Source organism: Leiobunum rupestre, chromosome 7, assembly GCF_980474605.1.
Source record: "Leiobunum rupestre chromosome 7, qqLeiRupe1.1.hap1, whole genome shotgun sequence".
Lineage (NCBI taxonomy): Eukaryota > Metazoa > Arthropoda > Arachnida > Opiliones > Sclerosomatidae > Leiobunum > Leiobunum rupestre.
Window position 1 is genome coordinate 49,247,836 of NC_143390.1, and position 13,504 is coordinate 49,261,339.

The following is a 13,504-nucleotide window of genomic DNA, read 5'->3' on the forward strand; positions in this document are numbered from 1 at the left end:
GTTCTGGAACTACAAAAATATATGAAATCTGGCCAAAAACCTGAAGGTTAAAATTCGCCAGGTCCTCTGACCAACACTACGTCCTAAATTCCTAATGTCTCAACCCATGAACGTAGTGAAATCAAACCATGGGCAGGGTCTTCAATTATAAATATGGACTAGTTCTATATGGGCCTGTTCATAACTCTTGGTACAGAAAAGCCCGCATATCACGCTACTTGACATCAAATACGCTAGACCTTGGGCGACCTTTTTTTTCATGATTAAAATAGATCTTGCAAATCATGAAAAAAAAGGTCGTGCAAGGTCTAGCGTATTTGATGTCAAGTAGCGTGATATGCGGGCTTTTCTGTACCAAGAGTTATGGAACACGTTGGCCTACCACCAGGGTATTGGTTTGAAAATAAAGTAAATTCAAAGGGTGAAAGGCAGTAAAAATCCTAGGCCTGTAAGGGGGAAGACTACAGTGGCCATTGTCTACTTTCGCGCTATTTCAAGCTGAACTCTTTTAATTTTGTATTTTAACTTATAAAATTAATATTTAAGTGTAGAACATCTACTACGATATGCGCCCCTGCGCTAATTAGGTGCGCGTCAGCGTTGGTTCGCGCCGATTCCGCGTTTAACCTTGAATGGAATCCCCCAAACTACTACAGGACTCACAATTATATACTAAGCTGCTCCCATACTAAGTATTTCTCTTCCAACTGTCGCGCTATTCGACTGGAGCGCTACCGTGCGTAATTCGCGGGAGTTCCAAATCTGGTACAAAATGGCGAGTATCTCCCTAGCCTGATTTACGAGTTTATAAATAATTTTTTAGCTATGGCCCCGAAAAAATGTTATTACGGTGATATGTTATTAAAAGGTGCTTTCATTTGAAGATGATGATTTTCATGGAATATTTTGCTTTACCAGTCATTAATGAAGTTAATATTAAGTCTTGAGCTGTACTCTTTCTTTACTTGCAAATATTCTGTTGAATATCCATTCGATATTATGTAATTTAACAGCCTTTTAGAAGATTCATTACGATGCTATTTGGTGCATCGTCTAGTTTTTCAACCGTTTCGCAAATTCTCAAGAATATCTCATTCAGAAATACGTATGAAATTAGTTTATAAAATGGATTAGTATAATTTAACATTGAAATTCGTCGTTAATTTTACCTTTTATTAAATAATCTCCAACTCCATTAACGCTGCCATCTTGTCCCAAATTTTTTAATTCAAAGAACTTCACTAGGTGGCGCTGCCCGTCACGTAAATTTCAACGCGACATTTGGAAGACGAAGTTTTATAGGCTTACATTGCGAGTCATGCCCTAACTGTAATGATTACGTAATCTCCTGTAATCTTTTGTACTCATTCGTAATCATTTGTAATCTTCGTATCTGTAATCACCCGTAATCATTATGAAATCACGCGTACTCATCTGTAATCACGTGTAATCATTTGTAATAGCGCGTAATCTTCTGTAATAACGTGTATAGAGTGCTAGCAGTTGATGCGTTTTTAAAAGTTAGTGACGTCACAGCCGTAGCTTCCGTAATGGTTGTCATGAAAACTCGCTTTTTTTTCTCAATAGACGTTTAACATTGGTGACGTCGCAGGGTTACAAGCTGCTGGCACTCTATTCATTGGAATTATCCCGTACTCAAATACTCATCTGTAACAATTTTGAAGTTTTGGGTTCTGTACTCATCGTAATCATTCTGTACTCATCGTAATTATTCTGTACTCATCGTAATCATTCTGTACTCATCGTAATCATTCTGTACTCATCGTAATCATTCTGTACTCATCGTAATCATTCTGTACTCATCGTAATCATTCTGTAATCATCGTAATCATTCTGTACTCATCGTAATCATTCTGTACTCATCGTAATCATTCTGTACTCATCGTAATTATTCTGTACTCATCGTAATCATTCTGTACTCATCGTAATCATTCTGTACTCATCGTAATCATTCTGTACTCATCGTAATTATTCTGTACTCATCGTAATTATTCTGTACTCATCGTAATCATTCTGTACTCATGTTCTGTACTCATCGTAACCATTCTGTACTCATCGTAACCATTATGTACTCATCGTAATTATTTTGTTCTCATGGTAATCATGTGTTCTCGTCGTAATCATGTGTTCTCGTCGTAATCATGTGTTCTCGTCGTAATCATGTGTACTCATTACGTAATTATGTGTACTCATTGCGTAATTATGTGTACTCATCTGTACTCATTAATGATTTGTACAGGCAAATTCTAACTGGTTAGCCCCTCCGTAGTACCAACTTATTTATTTAGTAAACTGACTACACTCTACAACTTTCTCATTGAAACGTTTTGTCCGATTCGTATCGGTGAAAAAATATTTTTTAGAAAACTACGGAATCTTTTAGGATTTTTCTGTTATTTACAAATTTAAAACTTCCCTTGCCAATAAATAAACCGTAAAAATTTCAGAACTCTAGATTAAATAGTTTTTGAGAAAAATGCGCTGGTCGATTGGCCTAGGACACCGTGTATTGTCTAGCTGAATACTTTTCATATAAGAGCTATCTTGTCTACTTCCGGTATATGATATGATAATTCCAAGTGCCGATATTGATTTTTGTCGAAGCCTATTTGGTTTAACGCGGTTTCACGCTTATAATTACGTTATTAATATATTAATTGATTTATGTTGTGATTATATTTGCGATATGGATAAACTCTCCGATATTGAGATATCATTAAATAATCATAGCTTCGACCTAAATATCTACCTACATTCTAACGTTGTAAATCTCGAAATAAACTGCCTCTACACGGATCATGTCATATTAGTCATACCTTAGTATTTTTTTGCGGGTAAAAGCTGTAAAATATTCGGGACAAGTGTACCTAGCCAAACGATATATTATATACTTTTATTTCCTAGAAATTCTCGTACGCTTGTACAATCTTTTGAATTTTCCTCGACGCGGTTGGTTCGGAGTATAGTGAGTCATCGATTGTTTAAACGCTTCTCGAAAGTGGTGTTTATGTTAGCGAAACTATTGTTTATACCATTATTGATTGATGGCACAAATGCTTTCTTGGTATTTATAATCGAGTAGTTTTAATGTTTAAATATTTTTCATAGAATTCCGTAACTACGCGCGACCGAACGAGATGGCGCTAGTCTCCCAAATTAGTCGTTTTTGCGTCGATATTTTCGCGGGCTTTACAGCGTCTGCTCGCTTATTTAATGTTTTTCTTCGTTATTGATCGTCAGACGTACGAATCGGCGTTCCTTTTGGGAATATTTTGGAACGTTTTCGCGAAATTCAAAACCGAAACCCTTATGCATCTCGAATATTTGTCTACTATTTTTATCGAAGCTAATTTTAACCAAAGTTTCTTTCGAAACGTTCTCGGAAGTTTGTCGAATGCCTTAGCAGTCTCGTCGTGTTTTAGAAATCGCGTTACGTTCGGAAAACTATAATTAAAGGGGTTAAAAAAAAGTAGCTGGGGTATTCAGAGAGGTAAATAAAGCGAGCACTACAAATTCTTCACTGTAAAAATGCCGAGAATGTCAGTGGTATCTCCAATGGAGAGCAATGTTGGAGATGGCGTTATGAATGATATAAGTGTAAGCTATGATACTGAGGAGCTCCTCTTCAAAATTCTAGGTAACTTGCTTTTTATTTACATTATCGAAAATTCAATTTTTATTATTAAAATATTTTTTTATATTGCAGTCATTGGAGACTATGGGGTTGGTCAGTAGTTTGGTTAATCGCATTCTTTATGGTAATTATGTAGATTAATAGATTTGAAAATAATTTTGTAGGTAAAACGTCTGTAATAAGAAGGTACACTGAAGGAATCTTCTCTCAAAATTATAAATTAACAATTGGGGTAGATTTTGCTCTTAAAACATTACGATGGGATGATAAAACCAATGTCACTCTACAGCTATGGTATCACATTATTAATCTTATTTTAAAGAGACAAGAAGAACTTTAACTGATAAATGATAATTTATAAATTAAAATCTGTAGGGACATAGCTGGTCACGAAAGATTTGGCTACATGACTCACGTCTACTACAAATATGCGTAACTAATGTTTATATTTAAAAATAATACTGATTATCATCAACCTAAATATAGTTTAAAATTACAGGGCAGCAGCTATTATAGTATTTGATCTCACTAGGTAAATAATTTGTTATAAAAAATTATTTAGGATTAAAAATATAAAATTAATGTGAATAATTTACAGAACTGGTACCTTAAACTCTGTGATTAAAGTGAGTATCTAATAATCTATATTCTTTTATAATAAATTATATTAAAGTAATAAATTATATTAGTGGCAAAAGGATATACAAGAAAAAATATCTCAGCAAAATGGTCAACCTCTACCAATAATACTTGTCGCTAACAAAGTAAATATTTCTTGATCTCATTGTTCCAAAAAATATAGCTTTTTTATAATATTGCGCACATCTCTGGTAAATAACGGTAAAGAGTGGTATGTAACGGAAAATAATGGTAAACCATGGTATGTAACGGAAAATAATGGTAAAGTGGTATGTAACGGAAAATAATGGTAAACAGTAGTTAATTAGCATCAGTAAATAATTTTATACAGTGGTATGCATCGGTAATTAATGGTAAACAGTGGTATGCATCAGTAATTAATGGTAAACAGTGGTATGCATCGGTAATTAATGGTAAACAATTGTATGCATTGGTAATTAATGGTATGCATTGGTAAATGATGGGAAACAGTGATATGCATTGGTAGATTGTGGTAAATATTGGAAAAGAGCGAATATTTTGATAAATCAAAACAATCGTTCTTAAACAATGGAATAAAGTTCAGAAACACCAAAACTTTTAATTTAAAGTTTTCAAACATTATTTACCTGTTGATTTAAACTTTATTTAAAAAAAATTGATGGTAATTTATTATTTACCATTATCTACCATATTTATTGTTTTTTGCATTTCGTTATTTACCACCTTTGGGACAGTTTCTTGTAATATATTATTTAAATGTTATTTAATATTTATATTTTAAAAAGTGTGATCTTGAAGGAGTAACTATTCACTGCGCTGAGATTAAAGAATTCTGTAAACAAAATAACATCCCCGCTTGGTTTTTTACCTCAGCTAAAGAAAATGTTAACATAAGTATGAAACTTTTATTTTTGTTTCTTTTAATATTAATCAATAAAACGATTAAATAATATTTTAGAGGAAGCGATTGAATTTTTGGTGGATAAAATCATAGAATTCCGCATTGCGAACCAAAAAGGCGAGGTACCTGACGTCGGTTGTGGTCAAGCTTGGGGTTTTCAGCTGGACAAAGACGTGTCTGATGATAAACTTAAGAAATCCAAGTGTTGTAATAATAACACTTGAAAAACTTAAAAATAATTACATTGTCGGGGAAAATATCGGCTGTTTTATTGCGCTGATCATTATTACCATAGATCAGAATCATTTTGTCGAAAGAGGTGTTTATTGTCGCAGTAAGAATTACTATTTTTAAAACCAAACGAGATGAAGTCATTTTTAAAATTTACTCATGTTTGTTCCTCCCATTTATAGTCATAACAAAAGTACTATATAATTTTTTAAATTGTTGTGCAGGCCCGCAACTTATGTTTTCACTATTTTTAATTAATTTTGCTGGCAAAAGTAATTTTATTTTGCTCATGTATTATATTCCGTAAATGTTAAATCTTTCTTAGCAATAATGTTAAATAACTCAAATTTTGAAAATATTTCATATATAACACTTTTAGAATATTTTTCATACATAACACTTTTAGAATATTTAAAAGACTTAAAAGTAGTGTTTTTAAAACACTAATCTGTTAGCCTTTAAATACAATGAAAATTTAGTTTATTTTTGTAAAACTAAAAATTAGATTCTGTAGTCAGAAAAACACTAAAAATTAGATTCTGTAGTTAAGTGTAATTTGTAAAACAAATATAATTAATAAATTTTAATTTTGGCAAAAACAAAGTTTATTTTAATCTTATGAAAAACAAATATGAGGGCATTGAAATTGTAAAACTAAATCTCTAAAGTGATAAAAATCATCGAACAACCGCCCCTGCTTTTTGAGCTGCAGCTATGGCCCCTTCATTAGTTAGCATTTGAAATTCTTGGAACCTTTGCGAGACTCTTTGGTTAGTTTTTAGGTACTTCTCCATGCAATATACAGTGCATTTATCCTATGGGATAATAAGATATAAAATAATGAAGTTGGCTTTGCCATGCTGCATGCTTGCAATGCGGTTGAGAGGACTTACCTCCTTATCCCTAACCGTCCGCACTGTGAAATCGTGGACGCAGTCCATAAAACACATCTCGGAAAGTTTATTGTAGGAGATAAGGAAATCTTTGAACTACAATTATATTAAAATTAGTAAGGCGTACGTTATAAAACTGGTTGAAACTTACCGATTTTATTTGTTCGCTCTCGACTTTCGATAAAGCCGTTGTATCATTGCTGGCAGACTCCATTTTAGCGAATACGCACCGCAGCGTTGCCAGATCGTGAAAATCAAATTCTACTACCAATTTGAAGTGATCGATTTCATAGAAAAATATCGTATGCTTAAAATTTAGCGGCAAATCGGAATATTCCTGACCAAAACAAGTCTAGGTGGCGTAACGGCGTATTAGTGCAGTAACCTTGGCGTAGCACGATATTAAAAACCTTGTAGCGGCACTAGCTTCGCCGAGGTAGCGCCTATGACCTAGCGTCTGCTACCGACAAATTTATTAAAAAGTCATAAGAACGTTTTGTATTAAATAAATTTATCAAAATATAAGGCAACGAGCTAAAAGTTATATTAAAATGAAAGTATCATTATTTATTAAGTCAAATTTACGAATAACCACGAGGAAAAACTATTAGCGTCTGCTTTAGCAGCTACCTATCTAGGTTTCAATGGCGAACTAAGAGGGCCGTAGCGATAGTTTTCGAACGCTAATGGTGTTTAACTTGCTCGAAATTATCATTATAATAAATTCAATATTAAAAATTAATATTAACCGGTTTTCCACTAAAATCGAAAAGTTTACTACTTTCTGTCCGAATTATCGAAAATTGCATAATATAATTATAGTACGCCGCTATAATTATTGGACATCGCTCTAAATTATCGACGTGACATACAACTATCGTACGTCTGGTAGCGCTAGATTAGCATGTGGCCGTATGAGAGCTGCCATATTTATGTCAAAAAATTACTTAATATTGTTGCCCTCTGTCGGCTAAATATATAATTAATCTAATTTTTCTTTCATAGATGGCAATAGTGTGTCCAAATTCTAGCAAACGTCAGAAAAACCCTCATTTCGTCCCATATAGATGGCGGTAATGTTTCCTAATCCTTCAAAGTGCTACCACAATATTATTCCCGCTGCTTTTAAAAGTGAATATCCTCAATTTTTCAATATATTAATTTTAAGCTTCATTTTTTTTAAATACTTATAGAATATTCATGATGAAAATATAATTTGATCATAGAGAAAAATTGTTCCTTAGTAATGGCGGCTACTATTAAAGCTACCGCAGTGACGTCTCACGATTTGATAACCGAGATAAAGATAAAATTTGAAGATTCTTATAATTGAAGCGCGATAATTAGATTCCGAAAGACAGTGGGGATAAATTTCCAGCCCTCTATTTTAAAAAACTCATTTCCATTACGTCATAACGTTGCCGTGTTCCCTTAAGCTTGGGAACGTTTGTTATGACGTATGGGGAAGTAAGTCTTCACAATAGTGAGAAATAATTTTTGACACACTGATTTTCGGAATTAACAGGGTTGCCATATTACCCTAAAATCTGGAAAAGGCAATAGAATATTGGTTGCAAATGGAAAACGTACTCGTAAAATATATAGGGTTAAAATTGCAAAATTTTGACTTCAAAAACGTCTGGAAAAAATCTCTGGAAATGGTTAGGGAATTTTAATCTAAGAAAATGTGGCAACACTGATTTAGTGAAATTAAGCCGCGCAATAATTAGTTATTTACGCTTTGATGTACCAGCGTTCGCGAAGAAAAACTTGTTTGTCACTACAACGGTGGCAATAACTTATTGAATAATTTATAAAGAAGTAGGCTTAATGACGTTGCTATAAATATAAACAAAGGAAACGCTGCGCAAGACAACTTTCCAAGAAAGAGCGGTCGTTTAGTCATCGTGACGCGGCCGAAACGGGTATTTCTCGGTTACAACAAAAACCCTTATCATCAGCGAAGGATGGAATGGTATTTACGAGAAGAACTAGGGGGAGGCTTAGTTTTATTTTGGTCCCATTTCTAAGGTTCATTGTCACGGCCGCAATCGTTAGAATCTCTCTTTCTAACGTCGCCGAGGTTTACCTGTACGACCGAACGTCTTTACACGCAATGCGAACACGCTATGCTATTTTTGGCACGTATCGTACTCTTAAAAGAGCGGGTCCGTTAGTTCTCTCGGCGATACAACGCTCGTGTACGCCTAAATATTTTATAATATCGCGTACCGTATAAGTACCGTTACGACAATTTTATCGCCAAGGCTTAGTTTACCTCTACGCGCGCGCATGCAAACTCCGCTCCACCGACGACCTGAATTATACGATTTCGTAGTTATCGGTGAAATAATAAAAAAAAACGTTCGGTACATGTAATTTCCCTCGAATGATACGGAAATTATAAATATCCTCTTAAGTCTTATCTTTCGAGATTTTTAATCGAAACATTTCTTTGAATTTTTGGCAGCCCCTTTTCGGATGTACAGTTGCTAAGGCATTGGACTAACCTCTCTCGCAATTTCTTGGCAAGATAAAATGTTTACTAAAGCGAATACGCTGTAGATTATGTAATTCACTTCTGGCTAAATTATTTAAATCTTGCATTTCCATGTACTACTAGGCCTTGGTTCGGGGGTTTTTATTATTATTACTTTTACTATGTAAAAACGCCCTTGGTTAAATTGGACTGTTAATTTCAGCGCCCCTAATACGAATTAACGATTTTTTTATATATATAGAGTATTTACTAGGTATTTATCTGTTACGATTTTTAAAAGAAACCGGTTTAAAATATTTCCTACCATATTTTTATAGGCTTTTGGGTTCGAAAACGAGTTTTTTCTTAAATGAACGTTTTTAATATTCCTAGCGGCACATTTTATAACGCCTAATTATATACCTCGTAGTAAATACGTCGATGTAATACGATAGCTGTCGGACCAGTACCGTAAATATTATTCCTCCAAGGCTCTACCACGTTTTAGTTTTCTAAAATGGACAGGATCGTTGGTGCAGTGGTTGGTGTTTTAAAGGATTGAATTACAAAATTTGCTCACGTATTTTCCGACTTCAAAATTGGCTTTGTAATTAGTATATATTACGCGAGTAGAATTTTTGCGTCTATTCTCTACCTATGTAATTTTGTGGCGCCATCTACGGTCGGTTTACGATGATACTATTTAAAGGGCTACACCGGCGTTTCAATTTTAGTAATTTCCTGGGAGAGCCTCGGAAATACTGCTTGGTAAAATGAGATAATATGATTGGTCGGATCTGGCATCACGAGGTACGGAATGGGAAGAGCTATTAAAATTTTAACTCAGGTTTTGTAAATACGTAATTGACTTTAGTTTCTTATTTATTATTTCCGATAGTAATTTATATTTTCTAGTATTTTTGTTGCTGTGATAGTGTAAATTATTATTATTATTATTCGTTAAATTTGCATATGTTTTTCTTTATTAAGAAGGCTATATATATATATATATATATATATATATATGAAAATTTATCAAAGTATTTTATTTCAAAAACTTTACCCACGCATACAGAATTGCTAACTAATATTTCTAATTTTAATAACTTAAAGAAAATCTTGTTTAAAAGATATGCGTCACTTCCCACGTGTGACCAAATACGAAGTTGACATTTCAGCGTTGGTTTGTTGCGTAATTGCTAAGATTAATGGGGTCTTCCCTCTAGGAGTATTACCACGAACGTATTTAGCTTACTGAGAGTGTAAGACCGGTTTGGAGAAACAACAAGTACTACCTAGAAGATCTGAAAATTGGCCTAATCTGTCGATGTCTTGTTTTAAGTAATTCAGAATTACCACTAATGATTAATTATATCATAAGTGTATAATATTTTATATAAGTGTGACACTTCGTATTCTTCACATGCAAACGTTTTACTGAGAGCTATTCGCAAGACAGACTGCATTACGGGTTTCATTGCAGTTTGCGTCCGCTTGCTAACGTGTCAAACGTAGTATTGGACAGCGCCCCGCTAGGGGGAGATTTTCTTCTTGGGATGACGTCACTCCGTTAGTAGCTCTTAGTAATATATTTCCCAAAGTGACAAAGTTATAGAATAATATTATAGATTTATGATTATATTAATTAAATCTTTAAATTCCGCTTTATTTTAAATTGCGAAAACTAAATTAGCAGTTAAATTCAATTTAACAAATAAAGCACGTTATCTACAAATATAAAATATGACATTCTTAGATGACGCTATAAAATTGGTTTCAATTTGAGAGAGGAGCTTTGGAGACTCGGTAACCTAAATATGTTCTTGGTATTGCGTAACAATACACGAATTTGGTTCGAATTTTAATTCGGTACGTCGGGCTTTGGATGAATTTGTATACAATTCAATCATTTATTCGAATTACTAGATATCGCTTGAATCGCACGTCATAACAGAGAGTTTTAAAAAAAAATCGAATAAAATGAGCCTGCAGTCTGTGACATCACCGACATGCTCCTGTGATTTCGTTATAATAAACTGCACTCTCTAGAGCGGGGAGAAAGATTGGGTTGGTATTTAAAAAAAACCGGCTTGTCCAAAACCGCATTCCAATCTTTTGGTTTTATTTTTCTCTGGGCGCCAAAAAAAAGTGCCTGGAGCAATCAACCAGCTGTGAATAATATATTGAAAAACCGCGTATATTTTTATACGTATACCGATATATGTAAGTATAATCGTGAATAGACCGTAGTCTAAGAAAACCGGTTTATTCGCCTCCGTCTATATTGAGCGCCTTTAAGAAAACCGATTTCTTTCTTTTTTTCTTATTCGAAATAACGTTGAGCGTAGGGGGAAACGTTAAAGAACGACGCCACCTCAGTGTTACCAGACGGACGATAATTATCGTACACGTCTATAATTTTAAATTTTTGGGGCCACACGATTATTTCAATGGCGTACTATATAATATACCATTTTTTTAACGCGCGATGATGTACTATAATTATCGGTTTTGAATTAAAATTGTAACAATAAATATTATTTTTTAATAGGCCTAACTTGATTTAAACCTTTTATAAATGTATTATGCTTTCCTATAGATTCTTTTACGCGCGTATTTCATGGGAGTCGCCATTACCATGCTACACGCGAGATAACGAGTTTTGGGGGAAAGACGCGCGTAAAAGAGTGTATAAATATAAATTCAACCAATATTTCCATAAAATTTAATTTTACAGTCATATTTCAAGCGTACCATATTTTTTTCTGAAATGGATAATAATTTCGTCTGGGTATTTGAATGTCAGGAGCTGGCAACGCTGCGCCTCCGCCATGTTTTCCAGGGGGTGGCCGTAAGTAAAAATCATGAAAAGCATTCCACTCCGGGGGTGGCCAAAATGAAGGGGAAGCTCTTTCCAGAATGAAAATGTTGTTTGCTAATGTTGGTAGCTATAGTACATCGCCAGAAGTAACTGGTAGCGTACTAGAACTCGGCATAGAGTGAGTTTTCACCGTACGGGGTCATTTAGAGGGCCCTTATTCGTGGCTTACGAGTAGTATAAAGCAAAGAGCGTTAGTCTGTGGGAAAAACTATTCCTTATTTCACCTTGTATTTGGTAAACAAGTTGACCTACTATTCGTAATATTATACGTAAAAATATTAAGAAAAAAATACATTATCCTTGTGAGGAAAGTTTTCAGTCTTAAGCCTAGGCCCTTAATTTTTATTCTTATCGAATATCAGTTTATCGGTACAAAAAGGCAGTTATAAATTTTACTCCCCTATCTAATCGTACGCTTATCTCTGAAGTATAAAATATATTTGAGTACTGTATTGAAAACATATTTTATCCATAGAAAGCAAATATGGTTTTCTACCGAAATTCTAATCAGTTCTCGATACTATACGTGTACATCTTACAACGCTGATAAAGTTAGCTTTTAGTCATATAAAAAAAATCATTTAAAGGAAAAAAAACTTACTGAAGCCTTACTCGAAACGTTTATCTAAATTCTACTGGAAAATATTTTTAAAAATAGATTTGGGGGGGGGCGACAAATTGACTCTTACCGATGCCAAATATTTTGTTATTTTAGGTTTTAAGATATTATTTTTGCGTCTATATATTTTACGAAATAATTTTGAAACCCTGAACCCCTCCTCTACGCCTTAGCGAATTGCTTAAATGTAGTATTTCCATCTGGGTGAACTGCGTCTACGTCACGTGTTTGGCATGTTAGTCTTCGCTTTTCCCGGGAATCCAGTTTTTATAGTGAAGTCGTTCGGACGACCGTGAGCTACGGTTAACGGCGACGCCTTCGCTCAACGCCTACCGTACCCTCCGCTAGCTTTCGCGCCGCGCTATCAAGTCGGCTTTCAGCGGCTACCCCTATATAGCGTCCTCGTCCTTGCTCTGTGAGTTCCTTCCAACCCCTCGTTCCCCCCACCCTACTTTTAGTTCTTACCCCCTCCCAGCCGTTTTCGTTGAGCCACCCCCCCTTTTCTCAGTCTTTCTCCTCTGTTTATCCGCGCGCCATTGCACGAGCATTGATCGTGCAAGATGACGTCATACGCCGCGAGCTGTGGCCTAAAGAGCTAAAGGTACTACCGTAGCGCGCATGAATTCTTGGCACTAATCCATCTCACTGGCGCTCAGCGCGCGTAGTTTTTGCCAAATGATTTTTGAAACACTACACCCCGTTCGTTTTCAAACTCAATGACGTAACATAAAACCGGTATTTCCACCTAATTCCATTTCAAAATTTCACCAAATTGTACTCTGCATATATTCATTGGTAAATCCATTTCAAAATTAGCCGTAGCCATTTAAGTTTTTAAACTGAATTTTAGTTAAATTTCCGCGGTACTTTTGGCTACGCGTCTGACCTTTTTCGCGTACCACTACTCGGCAGTTCCAGTCTGGCAACCTCCCTCCCCCCCACATCCTTTCTACAGCTTCTTTCCCCCTGCAGCGTCTTCTGCAGTTCGTGCAACAGTAAACACGCTATATTACTCTACGTCCAAAATAGCTGTTGGCGCTAACGTCGATAGAGTCTCACCCTCCTCCGTCCCCCTATCTCTTTAAGTTTCGCGTCATATCATACGATTGGGTTTCCTCAGCCAAAAGGGTTTCGAGGACTACTTTTCGGTACAGCGGGACTACCGAAGGGGGTGAAAAGAAATGGAGGTAAACGCTCGGATTGGTCCGGCTAGGCCAGGGCCTA

General features: G+C 35.1%; 2 protein-coding genes across 2 annotated transcripts; one reads left to right on the forward strand and one right to left on the reverse strand.

The window, feature by feature from the left end:
* Window positions 1-2,924: 2,924 nt before the first annotated feature.
* LOC149936629 (ras-related protein Rab-32-like) lies at window positions 2,925-5,950 on the forward strand. Its single transcript, XM_090180875.1, has 9 exons — window positions 2,925-3,658; window positions 3,728-3,748; window positions 3,820-3,949; window positions 4,031-4,087; window positions 4,155-4,187; window positions 4,254-4,281; window positions 4,345-4,419; window positions 5,062-5,170; window positions 5,235-5,950. The coding sequence occupies exons 1-9, from the start codon at window positions 3,550-3,552 to the stop codon at window positions 5,399-5,401; spliced, it is 729 nt and encodes a 242-aa protein (XP_090037001.1). The 5' UTR covers window positions 2,925-3,549; the 3' UTR covers window positions 5,402-5,950.
* A 23-nt stretch (window positions 5,951-5,973) lies between these two features.
* Tim9a (translocase of inner membrane 9) lies at window positions 5,974-6,569 on the reverse strand. Its single transcript, XM_090180876.1, has 3 exons — window positions 6,453-6,569; window positions 6,302-6,397; window positions 5,974-6,223 (listed from the first exon to the last, which is right to left on the reverse strand). The coding sequence occupies exons 1-3, from the start codon at window positions 6,513-6,515 to the stop codon at window positions 6,086-6,088; spliced, it is 297 nt and encodes a 98-aa protein (XP_090037002.1). The 5' UTR covers window positions 6,516-6,569; the 3' UTR covers window positions 5,974-6,085.
* Between the last annotated feature and the right edge of the window lie 6,935 nt (window positions 6,570-13,504).

What these genes read in the sequence shown, in the direction of transcription:
- LOC149936629 (XM_090180875.1), top strand. Translation starts at nt 3,550, where the DNA reads ATGCCGAGAATGTCAGTGGTATCTCCAATGGAGAGCAATGTTGGAGAT. An exon ending in CATTGGAGACTATGGGGTTG is followed by an intron (nt 3,749 to 3,819) that starts GTCAGTAGTTTG and finishes ATAATTTTGTAG; the next exon opens with GTAAAACGTCTGTAATAAGA. An exon ending in CCTTAAACTCTGTGATTAAA is followed by an intron (nt 4,282 to 4,344) that starts GTGAGTATCTAA and finishes AAATTATATTAG; the next exon opens with TGGCAAAAGGATATACAAGA.
- Tim9a (XM_090180876.1), bottom strand. Translation starts at nt 6,515, where the DNA reads ATGGAGTCTGCCAGCAATGATACAACGGCTTTATCGAAAGTCGAGAGC. An exon ending in AGAGCGAACAAATAAAATCG is followed by an intron (nt 6,398 to 6,452) that starts GTAAGTTTCAAC and finishes ATATAATTGTAG; the next exon opens with TTCAAAGATTTCCTTATCTC. An exon ending in GGACGGTTAGGGATAAGGAG is followed by an intron (nt 6,224 to 6,301) that starts GTAAGTCCTCTC and finishes ATTATCCCATAG; the next exon opens with GATAAATGCACTGTATATTG.